At 39.2% G+C, this 24,360-nt stretch overlaps 1 protein-coding gene and 2 pseudogenes across 2 annotated transcripts in view; all 3 read left to right on the top strand.

Moving 5' to 3' along the window:
* FANCM (FA complementation group M) overlaps positions 1 to 24,360 on the top strand; it is a 78,267-nt gene that overhangs the window by 14,987 nt on the left and 38,920 nt on the right. For both annotated transcript variants that reach the window (XM_054725425.1, XM_054725420.1), the window contains 8 exons: positions 3,196 to 3,354; positions 7,526 to 7,657; positions 10,355 to 10,487; positions 10,798 to 10,923; positions 11,456 to 11,536; positions 14,776 to 14,960; positions 16,798 to 17,004; positions 21,463 to 21,676. In XM_054725425.1, the coding sequence (XP_054581400.1) occupies positions 3,196 to 3,354; positions 7,526 to 7,657; positions 10,355 to 10,487; positions 10,798 to 10,923; positions 11,456 to 11,536; positions 14,776 to 14,960; positions 16,798 to 17,004; positions 21,463 to 21,676 (1,237 nt within the window). The remainder of the gene's footprint in view (positions 1 to 3,195; positions 3,355 to 7,525; positions 7,658 to 10,354; positions 10,488 to 10,797; positions 10,924 to 11,455; positions 11,537 to 14,775; positions 14,961 to 16,797; positions 17,005 to 21,462; positions 21,677 to 24,360) is intronic.
* Positions 17,973 to 18,392, top strand: LOC114229483 (60S ribosomal protein L35a-like; annotated as a pseudogene).
* LOC114229484 (40S ribosomal protein S3a-like) lies at positions 18,447 to 21,226 on the top strand (annotated as a pseudogene).

Raw genomic sequence — 24,360 nt, 5'->3', positions numbered from 1 at the left:
CTTTGGTCTGCAGGCCAACTCTCTATCCACTGAGCCAAACCGGCTAGGGCTATCCATGACATTCTGATTTTAGTAACTGAGTGGTTTTCTGTGTTGGCTTTTGGGCACTTTCTAAGGTATTTTAAGCTCTGCCTATCCATAAGACTTTTTTCTATTATAGGTGATTTTTTGAAATTTCTGTTCTCTTTTTTTTTTTAATGTATTTTTATTGATTTCAGAGAGGAAGGGAGAGGGAGAGAGAGATAGAAACATCAGTGATGAGAGAGAATCATCGATCGGCTGCCTCTTGCACACCCCCTACTGGGGATCGAGCCCACACTCCTTCAATTTGCAGGTCAACACTCTATCCACTAAGTCCAGCCAGCTAGGGCCTGTTCTATCTCTTATCCTCCCCTTTATTTAAATATGCTTATTTTTAATATATTTTTACTAGAGGCCCGGTGCATGAAATTCATGCATGGGGGGGGGTGGGTGTCCCTCAGCCCAGTCTGCACCCTCTCCAATCTGGGACCTCTTGAGGGATGTCGAGCCTGCAGCCCAGGCATGTGCCCTTGACCGGAATCGAACCCAGGACCCTTCAGTCTGCAGGCTGACGCTCTATCCACTGAGCCAAACTAGCTAGGGCTATGCTTATTTTTAGTAGAGACTTGAGCTTTTAAGTCTCTGCTTAGTTGTCATCCTTTTGGAAAGATCCACTGTAAGCCATCAAAAGCCAGTTCCGCCCTGACTGGTTTGGCTCAGTGGATAGAGCATCGGCCTGCGGACTGAAGGGTCCCAGGTTCGATTCCGGTCAAGGGCATGAACCTGGGTTGCGGGCACATCCCCAGTGGGGGGTGTGCAGGAGGCAGCTGATCGATGTTTCTCTCTCATCGATGTTTCTAACTCTCTATCCCTCTCCTTTCCTCTCTGTAAAAAATCAATAAAATATATTAAAAAAAAAAAAAGCCAGTTCCCCTATCATGTGATTTTCTTAATATTTATCATAATCTGTCATTCTTTTGCTTATTCATTTATTTGTTGCCGTTTGCCTACTAAAATAGTAGCTACGTGAATGTAGGGATTATGTTTATCTTGGTTATAGCTCTATTACCAACTCAATACCTGCCATGTGGGAGTTACTCAAATATTTGAGGAATGAATGAATGGGTAAAAATATTAAAGTCTTACTCATTTTTATAAAGTGGTCATAAATTTACTCTAGATTTAAATATATGTGGACCCTCTGTAACTGTAGTAAACTACCTTTTTAGGCTCAGGTATTGATAATACAAAGGTGATTAAGATGTGATTCTTGCCTTCCAGAATTTTTTGTCTGAAACGAAGCCCATTAAGCTTTTCTAGTTTTTTGTGTTATTTTTTTAAAGAAGCTCTAATCCTGACTGGTGTGGCTCGGTTGGTTGGATTCTCCTCCTGTACACCAAAAGGTGTCGGGTTTGATTCCCAATCAGAGTACAAACCCAGGTTGCAGGTTCAACCCTGGTCAGGGTGAGTTCGGGAGACAATCCATCGATGTTTCTCTCTCTCTTCTCTCTCTCTCTCTCTCTCTCTCTCTCTCTCTCTCTTCCCCCCCCCTCTTTTTCTCTACCCCCCTTCCTTTCTCCCTGCCTCCCTCTCCTTTCCTTTCTCTAAAAAATTAAATAAGTAGCCCAGCTGACATGGCTGGGTGGTTGAGCATTGACCTATGAACCAAGAGGTCATGGTTCGATTCCAGTCAGGGCACATGCCCAGGTTGTGAGCTTGTTCCCCAGTGTGGAGTGTGCAGGAGGCAGCCAATCAGTTATTCTCTCTCATCACTGATGTTTCTACCTCTCTCTCTCTCTCCCTTCCTATCTGAAATCAATAAAAACATAATTAAAAAATTAAATAAGTAAATAAATAAAATTATCATTAATTTTTTATAAAAAGCTCTTAATTTTTAGATACTTTCAGGATTGAATCTTCCTCTCTCTCTCTCTCTCTCTCTCTCTCTCTCTCTCTCTCTCTCTCTCTGTCTCTCTCTCTCCCTGTCTCTCTCTCTCTCTCTCTTCCTCCCTCCCACCTTTCTCCCATCCCTTCCTGCTCCTTCACTTAGCTCTCAATCACAATGTCAGTACCATAGTCTAATGATATAATAGTTGTTGTACCAACAGGCTTTATGTTCTTGCTGCAGTTCCCTAATTTTACAATTTAGTTCTTTTATGAGCTTTGGGTGAATGAAATTTATCCGCAGAAATATATTCACATCATATATTTTGATTTAAATGAAAAAATATTCCACTAATTTATTAATAATTGATTTAGTCGTAACAAGACTTCTATTTTCCCTCACAAAAATCAATGGAAAGTATTTGCCAGGATTCAGGGAAATCTGGATTCTAGTTTTGGTTCTAAAATGGACTGTTATAATTTGGGGGAATTTAGTTTGTAAAACTTACGTTGTCTGAGTCTTTTTAAAAAAATATATTTGATTGATTTTTTACAGAAATGAAGGGAGAGGGATAGAGAGTTAGGAACATCGATGAGAGAAAAACAACAATCAGCTGCCTCCTGCACACCTCCCACTGGGGATGTGCCCGCAACCAAGGTACATGCCCTTGACCGGAATCGAACCTGGGACCTTTCAGTCTGCAGGCCGACACTCTATCCACTGAGCCAAACCGGTCAGGGCTCTTGTCTGAGTTTTTATAAAACATTGATGGAGCCCAGCTGGCATGGCTCAGTGGTTGAGTGTCGACCTATGAACCATGGTTTGATTCTTGGTCAAACTCACATGCCTGGGTTGCAGGCTCGATCCCCAGTGGGGGGCATGTAGGAGGCAGCCTATCATTGATTCTCTCTCATCATTGATGTTTCTATCTCTCTCCCCCTCTTCCTCTCTGAAATAAATAAAAATATATTTTAAAAAAACGAAAAAACATTGATGGGATATATCACTGCCTTTGGAAAGTGCAAAATTTATTTGATTAACTTGTTGGACATTTACTAATATTCTTATTTCTTAAATGTTTGACTTGAAGGGCTGTGTGGAATAAAGATGTTTCAAAAGCTTTATTTTCCTGTTGTGCCATTTATGATGTATTTAGAGTTAAAAAATATTTAATGATATGAATTTCTAATATTTTCTTCAAAATTTTACTATTTTATTTCTTTTAGTGACAAAGTAAAATATTTAACATGAAATATAATTTATAATCATACTTAATTGGTTTTGTGTAGGCTGTGCAACAGGTTATTACTAACCTACTAATTGGGCAGATAGAACTTCGTTCTGAAGATTCACCAGATATTTTGCCATACTCTCATGAAAGACGTGTTGAAAAGCTTGTTGTTCCCCTTAGTGAAGAACTTGCAGCCATCCAAAAGGCATATGTACAGGTAAGCCATGTTTTTAAAATATGTTTTTGTTGATTTTAGAGAGAGAGGAAGAGAAAAGGAGAGAGAGAAACAATGATTGGCTGCCTCCTGCTCACCGTTACTGGGGATTGAGCCCACAACCCAGACATGTTCCCTGACCGGGAATCCAACTGGGTACATAAGGACGCTCAACCGACTGAGCCACACTGGCCAGGGCAGGTAAGCCATTTTTATCACAGTTCAGGGTTTCAGTAGATAAACTGATAATATAATTATTTTAGTTAACGGAATCTAGCTGAGAATATATAGTTATCATTTTATAATTAATATGTTGGAAAGTTCTTTGAAATTAAAAATTTTGAAAAGAGCACCATTCTTTGTATACACTGACAAGCTGTTAAAGAAGAATACAAAATGATTGACTATTTTTTTAAAATTTATTTTTATTGATTTCAGAGAGGAAGGGAGCGGGAGAGAGAGATAGAAGCATCAATGAGAGAGAATCATTGATCGACTGCCTCCTACACACCCCCCACCGGGGATTGAGCCCACAACCTGGGCATGTGCCCTTGATCGGAATCAAACCCAGGCCCCTTCAGTCCGCAGGCTGATGCTCAGTCCACTGAGCCAAACTGGCTAGGATGATGGACTATTTCTAAAGACAGTAATAGCCTTATGTGGTTTTGTATTTTTTTTTTTTAAATATTTTATTGATTTATTACAGTGAGGAAGAGAGAGGGATAGAGAGTTAGAAACATCGATGAGAGAGAAACATCGACCAGCTGCCTCTTGCACACCCCCCACTGGGGATGTGCCCGCAACCAAGGTACATGCCCTTGACCGGAATCGAACCTGGGACCTTTCAGTCGCAGGCCGACGCTCTATCCACTGAGCCAAACCGGTTTCGGCAGGTTTTGTATTTTTTAGTAAGCCTTTTAATTGTAGTATTACTCTCCCATGCTACACACACACACACACACACACACACACACACACACACACAGCAGAGTGCACAAAACACAAGTGTGCAGCTGAGTGATGTTTCACATAGTGAACACACCCTTAACATGTATCCAGATTCAATCAGAAGTTTCTATGTAAGGAAATATACTTTCTATATTTCCTCGTGGATCCCTTATATAATAGTATTCTCAACTGGAGGCAGTTTTGCCCATCTGGCAATATTTGGCAATGTCATATATATATATATATATATTTTATTATTTAAAGTATTACACATAGTAATACATATATCTCCTTTTTTCCCCCCCATTGACTTTCCCCCAGCCTTCCCTACCCCCCATCACATGCCCTCATCCCACCCCCCCAGTGTCTTGTGTCCATTGGTTGTGCTTATATGCATGCATACAAGTCCTTCGGTTGATTGCGAGTACCCCACGTTGAGCTGCCAGTTGCGAGTGTCCCCCCCCACGTCCCGCGTGGTGTTCAGGGTTCGGGGTTCGGGCTCTGGAGGAGGCCATAAGCAAATGAAACAGACAAGACAAGAAAATATTAATTTGGGAATTGGGGGCCAGGCGGAAGCCCAAGAGAGGACTACGCATTGCTCTGGCCTTGCGATCCCTTTTATTCAGGTTTGGGATCCACCCATAGCCCTTAGGCAGGCAATTCCAGGAATAGCTCGGTGATAGCCCATCAGCAAGGGTTTACAGGAGACTAAAAGGTGGAAGTTGCTTCAGCTCCCTTTGTCTCAACTAGACAGTGGGTGCATGGCTCTGACCCTCTCGCCAGAGCCTCTAGGTCAGTGATGGGCAACCTTTTGAGCTTGGTGTGTCAAACTTCGCCAAAAAACTGAGCATAACTCGGGTAGTGTGTCACTTTGAGGAAAAAACTAACTCCAAGACTCTAGTCGCAAATGTTTCATCCTCAGGAGCAGCAAATGTTTCATCCTCAGCATGCGGCCGAGTGTCATCAGAAATGGCTACACGCGTCAGTGCTGACACGCGTGTCATAGGTTCGCCATCACTGCTCTAGGTTGACCAGCCTTCCAACTCCTTGTCCACCTCTTTCTGCTAGTGAAGGCCATGGGCAGCTTCCAACAGTTGATCTCTTTCCCCGCTCCCCAACACTCCCCAGCCTTCCTGCTGTAATTTAGTTCAGACCATCTGTTTGATGCTTTACTGTATTTGGCAATGTCTTGACACATTTTTGGTTGTCATATCTGGAGTGGATGGGGAGTGGACTTGCTATTGACGTCTAGTAAGTTTATAGAGGCCAGAAATGCTGTTTAACTTTCTTCAATGAATAGTAGAGCACCCCTAACAACAAAGAATTGTTTGGCTCAAATGTCAATATTATAGTTATTGAGAAACTTCTTACACAGTTTTCACTTTCATTGGGAGAAATTTTTGGTAACACATTTTTATTTCTATAGTTCCTAATTAGCATCATCCTAGGAGATGCTAATTATATCTTCACTACCATAGATTAAAGTGCCTTCTTTGCCACTCTTTCCATTGAGAGGCAGGATACATTTCCCCTTTCTTAGGATCTAAGCTGGCCCTGTGACTGACCAATAGTATGTGATGTACCTCAGGTTAGCCATGTTAAGAAGAAAGGAGGAATGAGTAGATAAGTAGCTAGAATTGAAAGTGTATACATATGGCCCCAGTAGAGCTATTTCAGCCAGTTCCCAGCAATCTGAATCTGAGGCTCCAAACATCAGGAGCAGAGTCAAACTGCAGTGGAGGGCAGTTGGGGGCGACCAGGCCTGCACGGGAGGGCAGTTGGAGACCAGGCCTGCAGGAGAGGGCAGTTGGGGGGGGAGGGGGCGGGTTGGCAGGGGAGGGCAGTTGGGGGCAATTGGGCTGGCAGGGGAACAGTTAGGCGTCAATCAGGCTGGCAGGGGAGTGGTTAGGGGGTGATCAGGCTGGCAGGCAGAAGCGGTTAGGGGCAATCAGGCAGGCAGGCGAGCGGTTGGGAGCTATCAGTCCCGGATTGTGAGAGGGATCCCAGATTGGAGAGGGTGCAGGCTGGGCTGAGGGGCCCCCCCACCCCCACCCCCAGTGCACAAATTTTGTGCACCGGGCCTCTAGTATATATATATTATATAAAAAAACAACAAAAAAAAACATGCCTATATGGCCCTGGCCAGGTGGCTCAGTTGGTTAGAGCATCTTCCTGATGCAACAAGGTTTCAGGTTTGATCCTCTATCAGGGCACATTCAAGAATCAATCAATGAATGCATAAATAAGTGGAATAACAAATCATTGTCTCTCTCTCTCTCTCTCTCTCTCTCTCTCTCTCTCTCTTTCTGTAAAATTAATTTAAAAAATTCATATAGTTTATTACATATGCCTGTAGTGTATCTTCATCTTCTCTTTTTTCTTTTGCTGTGGAATTTAGTTCAGTCCTTTATCAGGACCTTTTGTTTGCTATTTCCTCTCCCTAGAATGCTCCTCAAAACCTCTCATGCTAGACACACCTCATCATTCAGATGTCAAGTATTACCTTTCCAAAGAGATTGTCTACCTTCCTTAATGATGACTCCTTTCCCCTCAAAAACTCTATAACATTACTGTATTTTAGGTTCTTAAATGCATTTACTATAATTGAAATTCTCTACTTTCTTTGTTCACTTTTTAATTCTTTGCCTCCCTTCTTTGTATATGAACTTTATGAAAACAGGGATTTCATTAGTCTCAGCCACAATATCCCCAGCATTTAGAACAATGCCTGATATGTAATATATGCTTAATAAATATTTTTTAAAAGAATCAATCAACAAATGAAATTAAATGTACTAAAAGCATTTTGATTTAGTCACTAGTCTACAAATTTTTTCCTATGTGCCAGATCTTGTTCTAGTCACTGAAGATACAACAGAAATCAAGGTCATCTTTTCATTGTGCTTAGACTGAGAAAGGGAAGAAAGTTAAAAAATAAACAGATAAACACATATGTCTTTTAGTTTCAGTTGGATCTAATAAAAGGTTGACTCTCATATGGATATTATCTAAATTCTTATTATATGTGATTATATAAATTATAATTTTTACATTATTGTAAGCAAATGTACTTTAAAATTTTGTCATTATCTTTTTGTATCTATTTGAACATTTAGGACAGATTTTAATATATAGTTTAATATTATTATTTCAGTGTGTGATAAAATGATTATATTGGAAAAAGGACTTTAAAAGAAACTTAACTAAATTTCTTTGTAATCTGCAGATTTTGGAAGCATTTGCCAGTTCTTTGATTCAGAGGAATCTTTTAATGAGAAGGGATATCCCCAATCTAACAAAATACCAGATCATTCTGGCAAGAGATCAATTTAGGAAAAACCCACCTGCAAATATTGTGGTAGGTAGTTTAAAATAAATTTTGATAAAAGATGAAGTTTTGACTCAGAGTCAGAATGAAATGGAAATAATGATTGTTTTTTTGATATAATATTAGCTCATCAGAAATTCAGATATGATTTATATAGTTTATAAAAGCATGAAAAAATTGAACAAGAATATGATTTAATGATTTCAATTACAATAAATGTATCTTAGCCCACCTAGTGTAGCTCAGTGGTTGAGCATTGACCCATGAACCAGGAGGTCATGGTTTGATTCCCGGTCCTGGCACATGCCTGGGTTGTGGACTTGATCCCTGGGGAGGGGGGGGGGTGCAGGAGGCAGCCAATCAATGATTCTTTCTCATCATTGATGTTTTTATCTCTCTTTCCCTTCCTCTTTGAAATCAATAAAAATACATTAAAAGAAAGATAAATTTGTCTTAAAAGTTAATTAAGCATTGGTCTTTTAGTTCATTTCTGTTTTGCAAGGTCAAAGGGCCATGCTAGAGGGTAAATCCTAACTAACTTTTAGACCCATAGCATTTTATCTTAACTCTTGATATGGAGGTTGGAAGAAACATCACAGTAAGCTTTTTATTTCTAATCTTCATAGAAAAAGGCAGGTAGGAAGATATCCATCAAGCTAGATCCAAAGTCAGGAGATGCTCACAAGTACAAAAAGGCACCAAGTCATTCTTGGAACTGAGAAGGAACTCTTGTGCAAAAGATCAGAAGCGAATCAACGAAGGTATGGAGACTGTGAACAAGCCAATTTGGCTGAAGAAGTCAGAGATGATAGTTAATCTAGGTGTGATCACATGGGAGGAGCTTTCAATGCTACACCAGAAATATGGACTTTACAGTGTCTGGGGAACCATGAAGGGACCCTTTTCTGTGAAATTGTAGTATAATATACTCAACTTTAATAAAATATTTTTAAATTTCTGCTAGGAGATAAAGATTCATTGAAATTTTAAATAGTAAATCTAAAACTGTTGAACCTGATCTTACTGAGGACAATTTATGTTGTACAGAGAAGTGATTTTACCCATTCAGGCAATTAGGCTATCATTTAAAAAAATTTTATTTGTTAATTTTAGAGATAGAGAGAGCACACGAGAGAGAAACATTGATTTGCTGTTCCATTTATTTATGCATTCATTGCTTGATTCTTGCATGTGCCCTGACCAGGGATTGAACCCGCAACCTTGGCATATTGGGATGATGTTCTAACCAACTGAGCTACTAGCCAGGGTGAGGCTGCCATTTTAGGGCATTTATCACTATCCTGGAAACATTTTCAATGACTTATCACTGATGTTAAATGCTACTAAAAATGTAAGCTAGTAATGGAGAATGATTAAATATATTCTCAATAGTCTTCTTTTAAAATGATCTTATTATAAAGATAGACCTGCTGCTATGTGCTCACATATGGAATGTATACTTCCCTTTCCTTGAGAGTCATGGTTACAAGCACCAGAACATTGCACCAAATTCCCTGGATTCAAATGCTGGCTCTATTACTTACCATGTATATGAGGTTCTTCATCTGTAAAATGGGCATAACAGTAGTACCTACTTCCTAGGTGTCGAGATCAAATGAATTTATACAAGTAATGTGCTTATAAGAGTGTCTCCTCAGTTTCAGATGTTATTTGGCATGTATACTTGGTGTTAAATAGTCTGATTATTTATTCTGATGCTATAAAATTTGTGAGGATAGGCCTAAATCTGACTTACTTTCCATTGTATCCCAAATGTTTAGTTCAATGCTTGACACATAGTAGATATTTATTAAATAGTTTTGAAAGATGAATGAAACTATACTGTATACTGCTAATAATCCTATATAATAAAACTCTAATATGCAAATCAACCGAACAGCAGAACGACTGGTTGCTATGACGTGCACTGACCCCCAGGGGCCAGATGCTCAACACAGGAGCTGTCCCCTGGTGTTCAGTGTGCTCCCACAGGGGGCGTACCACTCAGCCAGAAGCTGGGCTCATTGGCTGGCGAGTGCAGTGGTGGTGGCGGGAGCCTCTCCCTCTTCTGCTGCAGGTGGGTGGTAAGGAGTGAGGGGTCCCGGACTGTGAGAGGGATGTCCACCTGCCAGCTTAGGCCCGATATCCTTAGGGATATCGGGCCTAAGCTGGCAGGTGGGCATCCCCCAAGTGTTCCCGGACAGCAGAGGGAGCAGGCTGGGCTGAGGGGATCCCCCCCCACCCCAACGCACAAATTTCATGCACTGGGCCTCTAGTTTACAAATAAAGAAAAACACTATATGATAAATGGTTTCCCAGTTACCTATTCTCTTTAACCTTTTGCACTCGGATGTCGAGATTAAAATTACTCTTTGAATGTATCGATAATTTGAAATATAAAAAAATCCAAATAAATAAGTTTGTATGAAAAGAAACTCCAGTTTTTTATTCTACTGCCGCGCTTTGTAAAATCTGGGGTATTTAAAAAATTAAATCCCGAGTAGAATAAAGGAATCGAGAAAAAAGCAAGCAAGTGCAAAGGGTTAAAATTTAAGTTTCCTGTTGAATTAAAGAAAAAAATGTGAAGGGACATGTTACATGGAATATACATTGGCACCTTTCCATAGCACCATCCTATGACATTTAGTAGAACCATTAAGTTCTATGTGGAACATGTATCTTCATTTATTTTCTCTGGTTAAATTTGATATATGCTTATTTTTCTAGGGAATACAACAAGGTATAATCGAAGGAGAGTTTGCTCTTTGTATTAGTTTATATCATGGTTATGAATTATTGCAGCAAATGGGAATGAGATCACTATATTTCTTCCTTTGTGGAATTATGGATGGAACTAAAGGTAAATTAAAGAAATACATGTATAATTTTGGCTGAAGTTGAACATTTTGGTTTACTTAAAAATACTTTTAAAAAGCAATGAAATGGACAAATGGTTTTATTCTTCTTTGATTTTGCTAAATTGCTGGAAAGAAACAAGCCATTCATTAATATATACGTGAATGTGGAACTGAAAAAAAGTTTCTGGTTTTCATATTTAAATTTGAAAAACTTGCTTTCATTGCTAAAGATTAAATTTTTAAATACATAATAAGTGATTAATTTTGCTATTAAGTTTACTTACTGGGAAAACCTTTTCTTAATTTCTGAAGGAATGACTCGGGTGAAAAATGAACTTAACCGAAATGAGGACTTCATGAAACTCTATAACCATCTAGAGTGCATGTTTGCACAGTCACGTAGTACTTCAGCAAGTGGCACTTCTACTATCGAGAAAGGTCTGGTTTTTCTTTTAAAATTGTATATTGTTTCCTCTTCATCAAGGTTAATTTTGAAATTTTGCTTCATTGCTCCACATACCTATAGTTATATTTTGGTAGCAGTAGACCTACCAAATGATAGAAGTTGGATAAGTAGAAAAAATAGATACTAAATAAAATACAAAAAAAGGAATAACTCAGGATAAATATACAAGCAGTATATATATAATAGAAGCTAATAGTTGTTACTGGTAGTGAAAAAATTCTTAGAACTACCAAAAACTGATTTATAGCTAAACTAAATATTTATTTTTTCCTTTCTACATTGTTGCTGATTCCTGTTTTAGATTCTCTCTCAGAATGAAATTTTCATAAAAATTCAAAGTTTATTTTACAGTAAGACTTGTGTGCTATCCAGATGCTACTGAGTCTTTAAAGTTTTAACAAATCCATTTTGAAAAGGATAATTAAAATACATTGATGTAATTGAATATGGAGAAATACAGAAATATTATTTTGATATTGTTTTGTGTTTTTTTACATTTTGCAGGAGAAAAAGAATTTTTCTATAGTCATCCAAAATTAAAGAAATTAGAAGAAATTGTAGTTGAACACTTCAAGTCATGGAATGGTATGTCATATTTAATAACCTGACATTAGATTGTGCTAACATTTCTTATGGAATAGGTGGTCTTTTAATTTCTCTGGATAATGAATATAAAAAAGCTCTGAAATTTTGGGAGGGTAGGTGAGAATGTTAAGAATAATACTATAAGGTATGTGAAAAATAACCCTGAGTCTGGGGCAGTATAAGTGAAATACTAAAACAATATATAATATGATGGTAAGGAAAAGTGAACTAGGTAAGGAGATAGAGTCACGAAGGAGGCTGTTTTATATAGAGTGTTAGAGAAAGCCCTTCTGTAGGGTGATGTTTGAGCTGTTACCTGATGGAAGTGAGGGAGCAAGCTCTGTGGATTTCTCAGAGAGGATTATGCCAGGCAGAGAGTAGCAGATTCAAAGACCCTGCGGCAGTAAGGTGTGTGGTATAATTAAGGATCAATAAACAAACCAATTTGGCTGGAGTATTGAAATGAAGGTACAAGTGGTATTAGGAGGAGGTTGGAAAAGTAGCCAGGCGCAGACGTCAGGCTTGTATGCCAAGTCAAGATTTCAGACTCCATTCTATGAATGTGTGTACTTTGTGAAACCATTACAGAGGCATTTAGAGCAGCAGAATGACATGATCTCACATTTTTAAAAGATCACTCTGGTAGTTTTATGGAAAATAGACATTGACCAGTTAGGAGGCTTTTGCAGTAGTCTAAGATGATAGCAGATGATGGTGGCTTGTACCAAGGTAATAGAGGTGGAGGTGCTCAGAAATGGTCATAGATTCTAGATATATTTTGAAGTTGGAGCCAACAGTATTTGTTGATGGATTGGACATAGGGTATAAGGAAAAAAAGGAATCATAGTGGTGGGGGGTAGATAAGCAAACTTGTTAGGATGCTTCTGAGACATCTAAATAGAGATGTGTAGGCATTGGATAAGTGAATCTGGGTCTCAGGAGAATCGTCTGGGCTATTTTTATCTGTTTACACTTACATGAATAAATTTTGGAGTCATCAGCATAAAGGCTGTATTTAAAGTTTCAGGAATGGATATGATGACATAACCAGGAATACAGTTTAGAGGTAAGAGAGGGTCCAGAATGTAGTCCTGAAGAGTAACTATAGTTAGAGTTCATATGAAAAAAAGCCACAAAGAAGATTGAGAAACCAGACAACTAGAGTGTCAGACAAGCTGAGAGAAGACACTGTTTCAGTAGGAACGAGTGGCCTGTGTTAACGCTGAGAGGTATGGTCAGATAAACCAAAAAGTGTCCATTGAATTTGGCAATATGAAAGTTATTGATGACTTTAGTACAGGAGCTTCAGTGGAATGAAGACAGAAAGGCAGGCTGCAACCAGTTGAAGGAGATAGGTGTTGCATTGAAATAGCTATTGGCAATTGGTGCCTTTTTCTGTCAACGTTATCAAGACTATTGGCAACACTTAAATAAGGTCTGTAAATTAGATAATAATAATGTGTCAGAGTTAATTTTCTAATTTTCATGGTTTATTGTCTTTACATAAAATAATATCCTTGTTTGTAGAATTTACACACTGAAGCATTAGGTGGTGATGAGCTATCATGTCAGCAACTTGACTCTCAAATTTTCAGGGGACAGGGGAGGGGGTGTTAAACACTACTTGTGTTAGTCTTGCAACTTCATTGTAGTTTGAAATTATTTCAAAATAAAAATTATCTTTGATAAAAGAAAGAAAGAAAGTAGCTACTGGTCAGAGGTTGGTCAGATATAGAGGCTTGATGCTATGGTGAGTCAAAGGAGCATATGTAGAATAATTTTCCTTGTAACAGTGCTGCTTCTTTTTCTGTATGTATTGTGAATTAACTTTATATGTGTTAAGTCATTTAATCATTAGGGTTGTTATGAAAACTAAATGAGTTAACACATAAAATGCCTAGTATAGTTTCTGGCACACACATGATTAATATAATATAACTCATGGAAGAAAGAAGGATTGTCAAAGTCTCACGAAAGTGTAAAAACAAAGGAAAACTAATAATAACTACAGAAAGCCCTACACGACTTGCAATTATTAACCAACTAGAGGCCCAGTGCACGAATTCGTGCACAGGTGGGGTCCCTTGGCCTGGCTGGCAATTGGGGCCAATGGGGTGTGGGGGGGGTTGGCTAGGGGGAGGGACCGCAGGAGGTTGGCCGGCCACGGGAGGTTGGCTGTGGGAGCACACTGACCACCAGGGGACAGCTCCTGCATTGAGAGTCTGCCCCCTGGTGGTCAGTGCATGTCATAGCAACCGGTCGACTGATCGTTTGGTCATTCGGTCGCTTAGACTTTTATATATAGACTAGAGGCCTGATGCACGAAATTCGTGCAAGAGTAGGCCTTCCTTCTCCTGGCTGCTGGCACCGGCTTCCCTTTGGCACCCGAGACCTGGGCTTCTCTCCAGCCACCAGCAGGCACCCGGGACCCGGGCTTCTCTCTGGCCACCAGCAAGCACCCAGGACCCGGGCTTCTCTCCGGCCACCAGCAGGCACCCAGGACCTGGGCTTCCCTTGCAGCCCTGGTCTAATTAGCATATTACGCTTTTATTATTATAGATTGCTCTGTGCAAGTCCACATACTTTATATTTACCAGTTCATTTAATCATCACCTCAGTCCATTGTAGATACCTGAAGAAACTAAAGCTTATAAAGAGATAAGAACCATGGCCACACATCACCCACAGAGGAAGTGGCCCAGCCTCAAAAATCCTGTTCTTCGTGCAGTCTACTGCCTCCTAAGCACAGAGACATTGGAGGAGCTTTATGATTAACTATTAACTGTAGGGTATATTTTGTAGTTACTGGAAAATTGGAAAGTACCATAGAATTGGGGACAGAATGCCATGGCCTGGTTTAGGACAGTGCCTTTAGTGAAAGAAAGGAAAGGGAATATTTACAAAATCAGTGGGCACTTGATACTCCTGTACTTCTGATGTAGAAGGTAAAGGGGAATAACAGGTATCATGCATGAAATGAAGGATTGGTCAAAAGTGATTCAGGTCATTTTTATTTGATTTGTTTAGGATTATATTTTATGTCAGCTAACGAAAGATTAGGAGCCAAGGTTATTAAAGTTATTAGGAAAGGTAGGAAAACCAGCAAAGGTTTAAGATATCTTTTTTATTTTTTCAAAGAATTATCATTTATTAGTATATAGTTTCAGGCTTGTCTTTTGAACTAGTTCTTATCTATGTGCTTTTTAAAATGTTGTAATTAAATCTTTTTTGTTGTTTAGCTCAAAACACATCTGAAAAGAAATGTGACAAGACCCGAGTTATGATCTTCTCTTCATTTCGAGATAGTGTTCAAGAAATTGCAGAAATGCTTTTACGGCATCAGCCAGTTATTAGAGCAATGACTTTTGTTGGCCATGCCTCAGGGAAAAGCATGAAGGGTTTTACCCAGAAAGAGCAACTGGAGGTAATTATTTTTGGAGATGATGAAAATAAAAATAAAATTTATTAGCTTTACACATGCTTTTTTGTTTTAACTTATGGGTTAGTTATCTACTTCTTATAAAGATAATTTTGTAGTAAATATTTTTAAAGGCAAAAAAAGTGTTGTTTTTTGTGTGGTTTTGAATTTTTTTTTTTTTTTTTTTTAGTAATGTAAAGTGTAATAGTTCAGCAGAAAGGCTGGGGGATCATACTACCTGGGTTGGAATCCTGGCTCTTCCACTTAAGTTTTCTTATTTCCTGTGCCTAAGTTTTCTTTATATGTAAATATAGTTCATAGAGTTGTAAACATTCAATGAAATTGTACTGTAGAGACTTCAATTAACGCTTCATTTATTTTAAGTCATTTTAGTTATTTATTCTAAACAGTTATCTCTTTATTTCTATTATTTAAAAATCTTTGACCACATGGGGGAAGCCATCTTGTGTGTTGAAATGATGGTCAATTCGCATATTACTCTTTTATTAGATAGGATTTATTAACTAGTTATATTATAGAAGACTATTAAAGAGATGTAAAAAATAATTTGACAACACTTACAGTTATGTTTTGTGTTGGCATATTCTGCTATCCCTCACTGGAATCTACCTAATAAAAGAGTAACATGCTAATTGACTGTACCTTTGTGATCCCCACCAGCCAATCAGGAGTATGCAAATTAACCCAACAAAGAGGGAAGTTAATTTGCATACACAGGTGCCGAGTGGCTGGGGGCGGGGTGGGATACTTACATCATCGCTATGGCGACGACGCAGGCATTCTGCACCACCCCACCCGCTCCAGGCCTCTGGGCAGCATGGGAAGGCAGAAAGGGGGCTCTGGGCCAGAGTTGAAAGACGGCTCCGGCCAGAGCGAAGGTGTTGCCGGCAGCCAGGGGAATGAAGGCCCATTCTTGCATGAATCTTTGTGCATCGGGCTTCTAGTAAGAGTATAAAAGGTAAGGTATGAATTTGTTGATATAAGAATGTCCAAACTTGTAGAGAATTTTTGTTTATTTGAGCCAAACTGACGACAGTGCCGGGAAGTAAGATTTCAAGTACTTTGGAAGATTAGAGTTTCGCAGTTTCTTTTTGACATTTGGAATTAAGGGGGGAACAGTTAGGAAGATTAAATTAAGGTGGGAGATAATGAGGTAGGAGATTGGATTATAGGATAGTTAGGATTATGTGCTCTCTTGAGGGGTCCAAAAAGAGACATTTCATAGGTGTTTTAACCTAGATGCACAAAAGCAATGGGCAGGGCTTGCTTAAGGCAAAGTTAACCTGTTACTAAAGAAGTTATAGGCCTGGGGCCAGACTGCCTACCCTGACCTGCCCCGTTAGGAATTTATGATCATATCACCCCTGTGAGGTTACTTTGGATTAGAATTTTTATAGCACTCCTTTTTCATTCACAAATTCTAGGAGTAATAAAACATTTTTACTTTAGATACACTTAATAGTAATTTAGGTCTAGGATATGACAAATAGCAGTAACTGCTCTGGACCATATACCTGTCCTATGCCCCTTTTAGTGATGCTAAAAAATAATATATGGAATTTTCTATTCATGTGTAAATTGTTAGCAGACCCTTTTGGAATCACAACCATAATTAAATCAAAGAAATCAAGACAGCCCTTTGCATTTTACCACAAGTTCTTCTGGCTTATATTGCCATTTTGCTACTTTTCCTATTCAGTAGTATCCTGGATGCTAATTTTTATTCTCACTTTGCCATTTTGAGGCTAGTGGAAAAAGTTTATTTTGACCTACAATTCTTTTATGTTTGCACCTAATTACTTTTAAATCATTTTTATTTTAGGTAGTGAAACAATTTCGTAGTGGTGGTTATAATACATTGGTTTCTACTTGTGTTGGTGAAGAAGGTTTGGATATAGGAGAAGTTGATCTGATAGTATGTTTTGATGCCCAGAAGAGCCCAATCCGTCTTATACAACGAATGGGGAGGACTGGCCGTAAACGTCAAGGCAGGATTGTTGTTATCCTTGCTGAAGGACGAGAAGAACGTGTAAGTAGACTTTTGGAAACATGATTTGTAAATGAAATTTGAGAAATACAGCCTAAATACAAATATCAATCTGGTAAGATTCAAAGTCCAGACAACCTGTAAGTAATTGGTCGATTTCTCCCCCCTTTGTATTACATTCTGACTGTTCTTTATTTCTAATTAATAGAACTTTCGACTGGATTCAGTTTTTTTAAATTTTTATCCATATAAATAAACACTTTTACTATAGTATTAATTTAAACACCTAGATGCAAAAATCAATGTGTATTACTTTGTTTTACTATCCCCTGTGCTTCTAAGGCCTGTTTTTTATGTTTATCTTACTAACTACAATGAGCTGAGAATGGTTTTATATTTTAAAGAGTTTCTTAAATCAACCAACCAACCAACCAGCCAACCAACCAGTGAACAAGAATATGCACCAGAGATAGTATGTGGCCTAAACTATTTGCTGTTTGGCTCTTTATGGAGAACTTTGCTGGTGCCCATTCTAAGTGATAGGGACTTTAGTTACATTTATACTTTGCTACAATCTTGGGTGACAGGCCTTCCTAAATATGATGCTGTATATAATAATATTTTGTGTGTTTTTAAAAATATATTTTTATTGATTTCAGAGAGGAAGGGAGACAGAGAGAGAGAGAGAGAAACATCATTGATGAGAGAATCATTGATCGGCTGCTTCCTGCATAACCCCCACTGGAGACACAGCCCGCAACCCCGGGCATGTGCCCTTCATGGGAATCGAACCCAGGACCCTCTATCCACTGAGCCAAGCCAGCTAGGGTTGTTTTGTGTTTGTTACACTAAAGTATTAACTAACTCTTGTGACTCAGTGGGACTATTTTTGTGGCCAGAAATATAGTTTCACATTAAAGACTTTTTCATTAATTTTGTTAGTTTTTAAAATTTGATTTTAAATGTTCAGTAACCTTTAAAAATCATCCTGAACCGCTTTCCCACCATCTTGGACCCTGTGGAGGCCTGCTGGGAACAGGGTTTCTATAAGGACAAATATGTCTGGAAGTGCTGTGGTCCAAGGCCATTTTTGCTGGCGATAAGTGGGGTCTCCGGCACCAGCGGGAGCACACAGCTCTTATTAAAACTGAAGGTGTTTATCCTCAAGATGAAACAGAATTCTTTCTAGGCAAGAGATGTGCTTATGTGTACAAAGCAAAGAACAACACAGTGACTCCTGGTGGCAAACCGAACAAAACCAGAGTAACTGGGGAAAGGTAACTCGTGCTCATGGAAACAGTGGCATGGTTTGTGCTAAATTCCGAAGCAACCTTCCTGCTAAGGCTATTGGACACAGAATCCATGTAATGCTGTACCCCTCAAGGACTTAAACTTACTGAAAATAAATAAAATGGATTTGTTTTCCTGTGTTTTGGTTTAAAAAATAAATAATCCTGAACCCCTTTGACTCTCTGAGCAGCACCATGGCAATTGGCAAGAACAAGCACTTTATGAAGGGCAGCAGAAAGGGAGCCAAGAAAAAAGTGCTTGATCCATTTTCTAAGAAAGATTGGTATGATGTGAAAGCACCAGCTATGTTCAATATAAGAAATATTGGAGCCTGGCTGGTGTGGATCAGTGATTGAGCGTTGACCTATGAATCAGGAGGTCACAGTTAGATTCCCTGTCAGGGCACATGCCCAGGTTGCGGGCTTGATCCTCAGTTGTCAAATTCAAGACCATAGACATCTGTTCTCTAAGTACTTAAGTGGATCAGTGTGGGGCGTGCAGGAGGCAGCCGATCAGTGATTCTCTCTCATCATTGATGTTTCTATCTCTCCCTTTCCCTTCCTCTCTGAAGTCAATAAAAATATATTTTTTAAAAAAGGAAATATTGGAAACACACTAGTCACAAGAACTCAAGGAACCAAAATCATATCTGATGGTCTCAAGAGTCATGTTTTTGAAGTGAGCCTAGCTAATTTGCAGAATGTTGAAGTTGCATTTAAAAAATTCAAGCTAATTACTGAGGATGTTCAGTGAAAAAATGCTGATTAATTTCCATGGCATAGGTCTTACATATGATAAAATATGCTCTATGCTAAAAAAAATGGTAGACCATGATTGAAGCTCACATTGATGTCAGAAGAACCAATGATTATTTGCTTCATCTTTTCTGTGTTTATTTAAAAAATGCAACAATCAGATTCACAAGGCATTATGCTCAGCATCAACAGATCTGTCAAATTCGGAAGAAGATGATGGAAATCATGACCTGAGAGGTGCAGATAAATGACTTGAAAGAAGTGGTCAATAAACTGATTCCAGATAGCATCGGAAAAAAACATAGAAAAGACTTGTCAATCTATTTATCTACTCCATGATGTCTTTGCTAGTAATGTCAAAATGCTGGAGAAGCCCAAGTTTGAGTTGAGAAAACCCATGGAGGTCCCTGGTGAAGTTAGCAGTTCTGAAAAAGCTACTGGGGATGAGACAGGTGCTAAAGTTGAATGAGCTGATGGATATGAGCCCAGTCTAAGAATCTGTTTAAAATTCAGACATTTAATGGTGACAAATAAAAATCCTATTTGTGATTTACAAAAAAAGCATCCTGGCCCTAGCCAGTTTGGCTCAGTGGAAAGAGCGTCAGCCTGAGGACTGAAGTGTTCTGGGTTTGATTCTGGTCAAGGGCACATGCCTAGGTTTCGAGCTTGATCTCCAGTGGAAGGTGTGCAGGAGGCAGCTGATTAATGGTTCACTCTCATCATTGATGTTTCTATTTCTCTCTCCCTCTCCCTTCCTCTCTGAAATCAATAAAACACACACACACACACACACATACACACACATATTTTTTTATAAAAATTCATCTTGTATAATGAGCTTTTCCCCAATATTTTTCATGAGACTACAGCATATTCTTGTATAGCATTTAGTTTATCTATGATATGATCCCAATAAATGATATGTCTTGCAGCTTATACAATGAGTAGAATGAATTTGTATTATCAATGAGTGGAATTGGATTTTAGCTAATTGTATTACCTCAGGAAAATCATTTAATACCTGAATAGAAAGGTTTTTTTTAATCTGTAAAATAGTCATAATGGCCCATATTTTTTTAAAAAAATATATTTTATTGACTTTCCACAGAGAGGAAGGGAGAGGGATAAAGAGTTAGAAACATCGATCAGCTGCCTCCTGCACACCCCCCCACTGGGAATGTGCCCGCAACCAAGGCACATGCCCTCGACCAGAATCGAACCTGGGACCCTTGAGTCCACAGGCCGACGCTCTATCCACTGAGCCAAACCAGTTTCGGCAATGGCCCACATTTAATGAGCACCTACTCTGTGCAGTATTCTGAGAGCTTCAGATGCATTATCTTATTTAAGGGGAATAATGGTTTTCTTGTATACAAGTAAAGAAAACTGAAGTGCAGAGAGAAGAAGAAGCTGAAATAAAGGAATCATATATTTTTTAAAAGGCCCTGGCCAGTTTGCTTCAGTGGTCAGAGTGTCGGCCTATGGACTGATGGGCTGTGTATTTAATTCCTGGTCAAGTTAAGGGACCTGGTTGCAGGTTCCCTAGCCCTAGTAGGGGCGCGTGCAGGAGGCAGCCCATCGATGTGTCTCTCTCAATGTTTCTCTTTTTCCCTCTCCCCCTCTCCTCCTTCCCTCCCACTTTCTCTGGAAATAAATGGAAAAAAAATATCCTCAGTGAGGATAAAAAATAAATTTTAAAAAAGCAATTTACACTTATATATAAACTAGAGGCCTGGTGCACGAAATTAGTGCACGGGGGTGGTGGGGGGTGTCCCACAGCCCAGCCTGCACCCTCTCCAATCTGGGACATCCCTCTCACAATCCAAGACTGATGACTCCCAACCACTCACCTGCCTGCCAGCCTGAATGCCCGTAACCGCTTCTGCCTGCCAGCCTGATAACCCCCTAACCACTCCCCTGCCAGCCTGATCGACGCCTAACTGCTCCCTTGCTGGCCCGATTGCCCCCAACTGCCCTCCCCTGCAGGCCTGGTCCCTCCCAACTGCCCTCCCCTGCAGGCCTGGTCCCCCCACCCAACTGGCCTCCCCTGCAGGCCTGGTCCCTCCCAACTGCCCTCCCCTGCAGGCCATCTTGTGGTGGCCATCTTGTGTCCACATGGGGGTGGCCATCTTGTGTGTTGGAGTGATGGTCAATTTGCATATTATCTCTTTATTATATAGGATATGAGCCTTATTCAGAAACAGCAAGATACTAAATAAAATATAAATTTCCTTTGTGCAATATAGTTACTAAGGTTGGATTTATAATAGTTTTGATATGATTTTCATCAAGAGTTAATTGAACAGGTTTCAAATTCAAGACAACAGATATTCTATTCTCTAAGTATTTAAGTAGATCAGAATTTTGCTGCTTAGAATAAACCCAAACCAATATAATAATTGCTTCTAATGGCTGGTTATTATAGAAATGTAATTTGACATGTGTTTTTTTTCAGACTTATAATCAAAGTCAATCCAACAAAAGAAGTATTTATAAAGCTATTTCAGGTAACAGGCAGGTCCTTCATTTTTATCAAGCAAGTCCACGAATGGTTCCTGATGGAATCAATCCAGAATTACATAAAATGTTCATCACACATGGTGTCTATGAACCAGAGAAGCCTTCTCGGAACTTGCAGCGAAAGTCATCTATTGTTTCCTATAGGAACGGTAAATGAAAAATTTTGCATTTTAAACATACATAGTTTTCCTTTTGTTAGTTAGCAGATTATATGTTCATATATTTTTTATTTGAGAAATTCAACATACATTCTAGGATGTTAAGGGTGTTCTCTTTGGAAGGGATGTGTGGTAAAGGGAAAGAGGCATTGGCAGTACAGAGTGATTGGAACTCAGTGCTGGGAAAATAAATCCTACCAACCCAGATAACCTTCTTTACAGAGTGTAGAAAAGAAAAAAAAGTTTTATTTTGAATAAGCATTAAATCAGTTATGATATGCATTATAGGCCAAACACCAAGATTAATAGAAAGACAGAAAGTAATTCTACCCTGTTCATTCCCTGAGACACTTAAAATCCTTTACATACATATTCTCAAGACAGTAACATGTCCCATCTAAGAGGAGAGCACTGCCTGGCCAGTCTGGCTCAGTGGTTGAGCATGGACCCATGAACCAAGAAGTCACCAGATTAGATTGATTCTGTTAGGGCACATGCCCCAGTTGTGGGCTCAATCCCCAGTAGGGGGCATGCAGGAGATGTTTCTATCTCTCTATCCCTCTTCCTTCCTCTCCCAAAAACATATCTTTTAAAAAAGAGGAGAGCACTATTTGCTATACATTCTTTCATACTTCATCCCCAATTCATCTGGTAATAGAGGTAGCCATTTGTGTTGCTAGTTGGCTTTATACAAAGAAATAATAAAACTTATCTCTATGACAACAGATGGTGACAACTCAGAGAAAGGTGCCTAAGCTAAACTCCCGTGCTAACTGGGAGACAGGGACAATATCTGTCTTGATATTTACATTTCAAAGAGACAGCTCCTAGACCCTCAAGTATAACATTTCTGGCCTTGGCCCCTGTGGTTCCGTTGGTTGGGCATCATCCCGGCACTGAAAAGTTCCCAGTTGCTCCATTGAGCAGGAGGCAGCTGATCTGTTTCTCTCCTTCTTACTTCCTCTCTCTCTCTTAAAAAAAAATCAATAGAAACATTTTTAAAAAGAAAAAAGATAAACATTTCTGGTTGAAAAGCTGGCTAGAGGCTTGCTTAGCCTTTACAAAGATTCACATATATACCAAAGGGTTGAAGAAATGATTTACAAACATTAGGTGTCTCTGGAATTGCTCTAAAAGAGGGAGAGAGTGGTTTTTCCCCTTTCTGTAAAGGAGAAAGTTTTTTTTTTTTTTCTCCTTTTAAAATTGTGAAGTTAGACCAAGTTATTGGTGATACTGAGTCAGTGAGAAACATACTTTTTCTGGTCTCAGGGAGCTTAGTTAGTAATGACAGTGTTGCTAGCCTAAAAACTGCAGAGATTTTGGTGATATCAAGAAAATACCTTGAAATATTAGCACTATGACAAAATGAGAAGCTAAAAAGGTTTTCTTTTGAATTTTAATCTTTAAAGAGGCTTTTAAGGAATCATAAAATTATGTAATTTTAAAATTTGGAAGGAACCTTGGGGGTCATTTGTTCCAGTTACCTGTCAAAGTAGGAATGCTTTCTGCAACCTTCTTGTTAAATGAATATTCAGCCTCAACTTGAATATCTGTGTTAAAGGAAATTGTATTTTAATCCTCACCCGAGGATATTTTTTTCCATTTACTTATTTATTTTTTTTAGAGAGAGAGGAAGTGAGGTGAGGAGGCGGGGAGAGAGAGAGAGAAACGTCGATGTGGGAGACACATTGATTGGCTGCCTCATGCACTCACCACGCACCTCGACCAGGGTCACGGATGGAGCCTGCAAACCAAGTTACGTGCTCTTGATCAGGAATTGAACCCTCGGCCCTTCAGTCCTTGGTTGAATGCTCTACCAACTGAACCAAACCGGCTAGGGCTGTATTTTTAATTTTTATTTTTATTATTTTTTTTAATGAGGGTTCATTCCATTGTTGAACAGCCCTAAATAGAAGAAAGTTCCTTATGTTGAAAAATCTGTCTTTGTACCTTGTTCACATTGATTTAGTTTTGTCTTCTAGATACAAAGAATAGTTAGGATCCTTGGTTTACCTATGTAGCAATAGTTTATGTATTTGAAGATAGTACCTCTCAAGGTTTTCAAACCATGATGTTTTTAGGGCCTTTCCTTCCTAGTCACCTGCTTTGGATTCACTTAAATTTTTTAATAAAAATATATTTTATTGATTTTTTACAGAGAGGAAGAGAGAGGGATAGAGAGCTAGAAACATCGATGACAGAGAAACACCGATCAGCTGCCTCCTGCACACCCCCTACTGGGGATGTGCCCGCAACCAAGGTACATGCCCTTGACCGGAATCGAACCTGGGACCCTTGAGTCCACAGGCCGACACTCTATCCACTGAGCCAAACCGGTTTTGGCATGGATTCACTTAAATTTTTTAATGTTCTTTCCCTTAATCAATGTTTTTTGGATATGCCTATTAAACCTAATATAAATCCACTTAGCAGGAATATATTAATCATTTTGCAAGACTTTGTCAAATTTTTTTAAAAATATATTTTATTGATTTTTTACAGAGAGGAAGGGAAAGGGAGAGAGAGTCAGAAACATCAACGAGAGAGAAACATCAATCAGCTGCCTCCGGCACACCCCCCACTTGGGATGTTCCCGCAACCAAGGTACAAGCCCCTGATCGTAATTGAACCTGGGACCCTTGAGTCCGCAGGCCGACGCTCCATCCACTGAGCCA

The sequence above is a fragment of the Eptesicus fuscus genome, chromosome 2 (assembly GCF_027574615.1).
Source record: "Eptesicus fuscus isolate TK198812 chromosome 2, DD_ASM_mEF_20220401, whole genome shotgun sequence".
Classification (NCBI taxonomy): domain Eukaryota; kingdom Metazoa; phylum Chordata; class Mammalia; order Chiroptera; family Vespertilionidae; genus Eptesicus; species Eptesicus fuscus.
This window is presented reverse-complemented; position numbering and strand designations above follow the sequence as displayed.